General features: G+C 42.9%; 1 protein-coding gene across 1 annotated transcript in view; it reads right to left on the bottom strand.

The window, feature by feature from the left end:
* PPEF1 (protein phosphatase with EF-hand domain 1) overlaps positions 1-5,442 on the bottom strand; it is a 165,496-nt gene extending 160,054 nt beyond the window's left edge. Inside the window, exon 1 of the mRNA XM_007958383.1 lies at positions 5,394-5,442. Coding sequence (XP_007956574.1) covers positions 5,394-5,442 — 49 coding nt within the window. The remainder of the gene's footprint in view (positions 1-5,393) is intronic.
* Between the last annotated feature and the right edge of the window lie 1,532 nt (positions 5,443-6,974).

Below are 6,974 nucleotides of genomic sequence, written 5' to 3' on the forward strand. Positions count from 1 at the left end.
AGTATATGTGAACTGCTGAATGAAAAGTCAATTTACTCTGTAAATCTTCACCCAAATCAAAATAAAATTAAAAAATAGAACCCTTACATCACAATAATATAAGGATAAATAACTCAATTAAAAAATGCACAAAGGATCAGAATAGACATTTCTACTAAGAAGACATACAAATGGCCAATAAACACATGAAAAGATGGCTCAACAACATTAGTCGTCATTGTTGTTGTTGTTAGGTACCATCGAGTCAGTTCTGACCCATAGCGACCCTTTGTGTAACAGAACACAACACTGCCTACTCCTGTGCCAGCCTCACAATCCTTGCTATACCTGAGCCCATCGTTGCAGCCACTGTGTCAATCCACCTCATTGAGGGCCTTCCCCTTTTTCATTGACCCTCCACTTTACCAAACATGATATCCTTCTCCAGGGAATGGTCCCTTCTGACAACATGACCAAAGCAGGTGAGACAAAGTCCGGCCATTTTTGTTTCCAAGGAATATTCCAGCTGCACTTCCTCTGGGACAGATTTGTTCGTTCTTCTGGTAGTCCACGGTACTTTCTGTATTCTTCACCAACACCACAACTCAAACGCATCAACTCTTCTTCAGTCTTCCTTATTCACTGTCCAGCTTGTACATGCATATGACGTGACTGAAAATACCATGGCTTGGGTTCAGTGCACCTTAGTCTTCAAAGAGTCATCTTTGCTCCTCAACACTTTAAAGAGGTCTTTTGCAGATTTGCCCAATGCAATATGTCATCTGATTTCTTGACTGCTACTTCCATTGGTGTTGATTGTGGAACCAAGTAATATGAAATTAGTCATTAGGGAAATGTAAATCAATACTACTGTGAGATGGCACCCCACAGTCACTGGGATGACTATAATCAAAAAGGCAGACAATAATCAGTGTTGGTGGGGATGTGGAGAAATTGGAACACTCCTACATTATTGATGGAAATATAAAATGGTACCGTCACTAGGGAAAACAGTTTGGAAGTTCCTCAAAATGTTAAACATAGAGTTACCATGTTGTTGTTATGTGCCTTTTAGTCAAGAGTTACCATTAAAAAAAAAATCCCTCTTGCCTTTGAGTCTGACTCATACTGACCCTATGGGACAGAGTATAAATATCCCCATGGGGTGTCCAAGGCTGTCAGTGCAGTGCCTGAGGCATTTGACTACTAACCAGAAGGTTAGTGGTTCAAACCCACCAGCCTCTCCATGGAAGGAATATGGGGCAATCTACTTCTGTAAAGATATATTGCCTCAGAAACCCAGTGGGGGTCCCTATGAGTCAGAACTGAATTGATGGCACTGAGCTTGGTATTGTTTTAATCTTTACAGAAACAGATTGCTACATCTTTCTTCTGCTGAGTGGCTGGTGGATTCAAACTGCCAAGCTTTCAGTTAGAAGCTGTTTGGGTTCTCTAGTGCTGATCTAATAGAAAATACCACAAGTGGATGGCTTTTATTCTCTCACAGTTTAGGAGGCGCCTCAACCTTGGGCTTCAGCTCTGGCTCATGCTCCTGGCTCAGTTGAGCTGAAGGGGTCTCTTAACTCAGGCAGCTGCTGGCTGCTAAGGCTGACAAACTCAAGGCAGGCAAGTAAAGTGGCACAGTCCCAAGATATCAAGCATGCAGCAGGCCACTAGTTAAGTCCAGAAAAGGTCTCAAGACCTGCAGACAGCATGGCAGGCCACTAAGATGAAGACTTGGCCAAGTGTACAATCCAGATGTGCCAAAAGCTCAGAGACCTTTCTCTAAGTTTCTCCTTATATACAGAAGCAGACCACATCCCTAAGGCAGCTACTCAGCTGCTCACAGTAGTTCTACCATGGAGTTGATAATCAGTCTCATCATGGGGAGTTAACGACATCCAGCTGCCCAGCCACTCAAAAGCAGGCCCAGCCAAGTTGACACATTAACCTTAACCACCACAGAAGCCAAGCACTTAACTACTGTGCCACCAGGGCTTTTGTGAGAGTTGCCATATGACCCAGTAATTCTACTCCTAGGTATAACCAAGAGAACTGAAAATATATGCTCACGTGAAAACTTGTACATAAATGTTCATAGGAATATCACTCGTAATAGTCAAGAAGTAGAAAAAACCCAAATGTCTTTCAACTGATGAATGTATAAACCAAATGTACTATATCCATGCAATGGAATATTATTCGGCAATAGAAAGGAATTTAGTACTGACCCATGACACACTGATCCATATGATGAGCCTTAGAAACATTATGGTAAATGGAAGAAGCCAGTCACAAAAGAGCACATATTGTAAGACTTTTCTAAGAAACAGGCAAATCCATAGAGACAGAAAGTAGATGAAGGATTGTCTAGGGCCTGGTGAGGTAGTGGGAGGGGAGTGACACTTAACGGGTGTGTTGGATTGGGTTCTCTAGAGAAACACAAAAACCAGCAAAGTATATATATATATATATTTATAGAGAGAGAAAGAGAGAGAGAGAAATTTATCTTAGATAAATGGCTCACAAGCGTGTAGAAGCCGACAAGTTCAAGCTGAAAAGTTCGTCTCTGGAGGGGGATGGGGCCCAGGGCCGTCTGGCTTTCACACGCACGGCAGAGGAGTTCAAGTCACAAAGTTCGTCTCTGGAGAGAGATGGGGCCCGGAGTCGTCTGGTTCCCTTAAGCGCAGCAGAGCCGGGAGAATCAAACTGACACGCAGGATCGCCGTTCCCAACAAAGAATGAATCCGAAAGCCTCCGCGGCGAGCAGCGAGCTGCTTGCTCCAGGAAGTATATAGTCCGGAATGCCGTTCTTCCAGTTTGTCCCTGGGATAGTATTACAGGTAGGCCACACCCCTGGGGAAACTCCCCCTAGACTGACCGGCCGCTTAGGACGCAGTCATGTGATCCATCATGGGAACTACCACTCACAACTGGAGTCCAGCCAAGTTGACACATCTTCAACTATCACAATGGGTTTTTACCCAAAGGGATGAAAATGTTCTAAAACTGATCATGGTCATGGTTATAGAACTCTGTGACTATGCTCAAAACCATTGAATTGTATATTTTAAATAGGTAAATTAGGTGGTATGTGAATTATATCTCAATAAAGCTGCTATTTTCAAAAAGTAATCCATAAATCTAAGCTAATACTGATTCACATGCAACATTTTAAAAGTTTGAAAGTATTTCAGACAGAGAGAATTTACGTTTCCAAGTTGGGTTTGATCTCCTTTTTCAGTCTAAGAAATATGGCTTATTTGGAATAACTGCGGCTAAATCTATATACTACTGCCATGGAGTCTATGCAATTCTGACTCATAACAGCCCTATAAGATAGAGCAGAACTTCCCCATAGGGTTTCCAAGGCTGTAATCCTTATGGGAGCAGATTGCTACATCTCTCTCCCGTGCATGGGCTGGTGGGCTCAAACCACTGACCTTTAGGTTCACAGCAGAGCACTTACCCACTGCAACACCAGGGCTCCTTAAACCTAGATATAAACAGGTAAGTATTGCCCCACCTTCCCTCTGAGGAGAGGCTGGTGGGTTTGAACTGCCAGCCTTCTGGTTAGCAGTCACGTGCCTTAAGCACTACGTCCCCAGAGCTCCTTGCCCACAAATTAATACTATGTAATTAGTTCAGTTGGAGTTTGTGATAGTTGGAGCTGTGTGTCAACTTGGCTGGACCACAATTCTGTGTGGTTTAAGCAGTTTTGATGTGGTTATCCTATGATGGGATCAGATGAATATGTTTTGAGCAGCCAATCCATTGAAAGGGAGTTTCCCTAGGGGTGTGGCTTGCTTCCGGTATATTTACGGACATCCTGGGAAAAGAGACATTCTTCTGTGTATTGGGATTCTGTTGTGCTGCCTACGACTGTCCATGAGCGAACAATCCATCATTCGGCCTGGATATCTTAGATTCGTCATTCGTTGGAGTCAACAGCCACTATACTGCCTGCCAACCTTGAGATCCTCTGCCCCTGTAGCTGCAAGAGTTGGGAAAAGCCTAAAGCTTGACGTTTGATCCAAGAACTTTGGACTTGCCAGCTTCTGTAAGTGTGTGAGCCATTTTCCTAAGATAAATTTCTCTTCCTCTCTCTACATAAGCTTTACTGGTTTTGTTTCTCTAGAGAACCCAGTCTAACACAGAGTTTTTGAAAGATTTAATTCCTGGTGTGCTTAAAGACGTGAAAGAGTTGGTACTTCTCTGGGGTCCTTTGGTACTTTCAGAGAATAGCTTGCTAACTCACCAGCACAAGTCAGCTGGGAGGGAGAACGACATTTGATTCCCCAACGGAAACATCCCACATTAATTAGTGTAGAAGACTCTGCATCCTAAGCACTTCGCCTTAAGCCTGAGTAAACCTCCAAAAACAAACTGTGGAAAAGAAATTGGGAAAATCGTCGATAGCCTTGAATCCAAAGGAATAGGGTTTAAGGGTGAATTGTTCATATTATTATCCCAGCTTATTATTTGTATTTTTATTTGCTTGTGGAGATTAGGTCCCTTAAACACTCAGGTGAATTTCAACTAGATCCCAGTAGCTATGTGAAAGACCTCCAGTACAAAGTAATCAAAGGAAATATCTACTTCTGTAGTGATACCGCCTCGGAAACCCAAGGACAGGTCGCTATGAATCGGATCTGACTCCACGGCAATGGTTGTATTTAATTGGCGTAGTGCCTAAGGCATTTGACTGCTAACCAGAAGGGTGGTGGTTGAAATCCACCAGCCACTCCTTGGAAGGAAGACTGGGCAATCTACTTCTGTAGTGATACCGCCTCGGAAACCCAAGGAGGGGTCACTATGAGTCGGATTCAACTTGATGGCAGTGAGTTTGGTTTTGGCTTAATTATATGGGGAGGAGCAGCCCAAGGCATGTCATCGATATAGAAATAATACACATTTTGGGGAACAAATTCCATCTAGAATAATTTTTAAATATTAGGCAAATCTCATGAAGTTCTGTGTTTAATAGGTATAAAAAATAATTTGATCATTGAGTTATAAAAGCTAATAAAAGCTCAACGATGCTACTCAACGTCACATAGGCAGAGATACAGGTATTTATAAGAGAATTGAATAAACGGCTATAAATTTACACAGTCTTTCCTGTTCTTTGCCACTGAATTTGAAATGGAGGCTTTAGATCGGTACACTTTCAACTGAAATTAAATCAAACAAAATATCTCTTAGGTAATACTTACCAGTGCTTCATAAATTCAAAGCTACACATTCCAAAGGTCACTTTCTATGTTACCCCACTATTTGACCTTCAATTCCAGTGACGATGCATGGTACAAAATCACACAGGGCCACTCAAGAACAGTGAGAATAAATGAAAAAGGCAGAGGGGATACATCTGGCTTTTCATTCGTGGAAACAGGCACATTCCCAGCACTCACCTTTCCGAGTATTCCTATATTCGCGTAAAGCAGAAATGTTACAGCCCATGTCTTCTAAATTGTGTGTGTTCGTGAATTCAACTTCAGATTCCAGACTTTACGCTGCAAGGAGCCACTCCTAGCTGATCCACTTCAGTCATGGACAGTAATGAGGAAGACACATGAGGGAGGAAAGGAAACCAGCAGTTAACAACAAGGTATCTAAGGGGCTGCACAGCAGGACTCATTTTATGCTTCTTCTGAATTGCTATGCGTCATGTGATGTGGAAAATGATCGTACATCATCTAATCCTGGTTTATTTTCCAACACAACACCAGCAGCAGCAGCAACAAGGCAGCTACAGATTGCTTTCTGGTACACATAAATTACAATACCCACATCTAGGTCAGATCCAGCTCTCTATAACATAAAGTATTAAAAAGGAAAATGGAACTGGAAGATCATGCAATTTTCTAACTGAAATAAAGGGAATTGGGATCGAGAAAAGCTGACAAAGCAACTGGGTTTGAAACTTAAGGTAGTTAAATCTATCTGGACTTTTAAAATAAGGAGCTCTGGTGGCACAGTGCCTAAGGCATTTGACTGCTAACCAGAAGGTTGGAAGTTCTAAACCCATCAGCCACTCCCTGGAAAGAAGACCCGGCAATCTACTTCCATAAAGACTTACCGCCTTGGAAACCCAATGGGGATGGCTCTGAGTTGGAATAGACTCAATGGTAGTGGGTTTGGGACTTAAAATTCAAATTGTAGGCTGATTTTGGAACAAAAACAATACTATGACAAAATTCAACAGTTATTTCCCAGAATTAGTCGGGGCGCTTGTTAAAAATAATGGAGTATCAAGATCTCACCCCAAATTAGGAATCATGAGCTGTGTGTGAGCCCTTGTAAACAAGCTCTCCCAGCATTTCTTTGATGTGGTGAAAGACATGTGAAACTGTTCCCTACAGGTTAGTAAATGAGCACAAGTAAGCCCTGCTTATGTGGTAATCTGCCCATGCCAGTGATCGCACATTCTCCTCTACATGCTGTGACCCCTGTTAGGCTTGTAAGTCTGTAGCTTCTGGTGTCTACTCCTCCCCCCGCCACTGTCTCTCTTAAGGAAAATAGTTTTATTATTGAATAAGCATTAATCCAGGATGCGACGATTCATAGGCAATCCATTAAAAACTGGAGCATGACTTGCCCATCTCCTGCCTTTGCTCCATACTCAGAAATTTCTTAAGGTTTACCTGCATTGCCTATGAGGACACAGCCGCTGGGTTTCAAAGTGCCTAGATCAGTGCTCTCAGACCTAAGGACTCCCAAGACTTAACAGGGGAGTTTGCTTCAAAAAATACGGACTCCCAGGCTTCACGTCCAATAACTTGGACTCAAAAGGCCTGTGGCCTGGGAGCCTGCGTTTGAAGTGCACCCTTCAGGGGACTTTGACACAGCAGTCCCCTGTATCTCAGTTTCAGAAGCACTTCTCTCCAACAAGGGCCCTGGTAGTGCAGTGCTTAAACACTCGGCTGCTAACCAAAAGGTGAGTGCTTCCAACTCACCAGCTGCTCCGTGGTAGAAAGAAATGGCAATCTGTT

The sequence above is a fragment of the Orycteropus afer genome, unplaced genomic scaffold, assembly GCF_000298275.1.
Source record: "Orycteropus afer afer isolate SDZICR_OR568_19922 unplaced genomic scaffold, OryAfe1.0 scaffold00949, whole genome shotgun sequence".
Lineage (NCBI taxonomy): Eukaryota > Metazoa > Chordata > Mammalia > Tubulidentata > Orycteropodidae > Orycteropus > Orycteropus afer.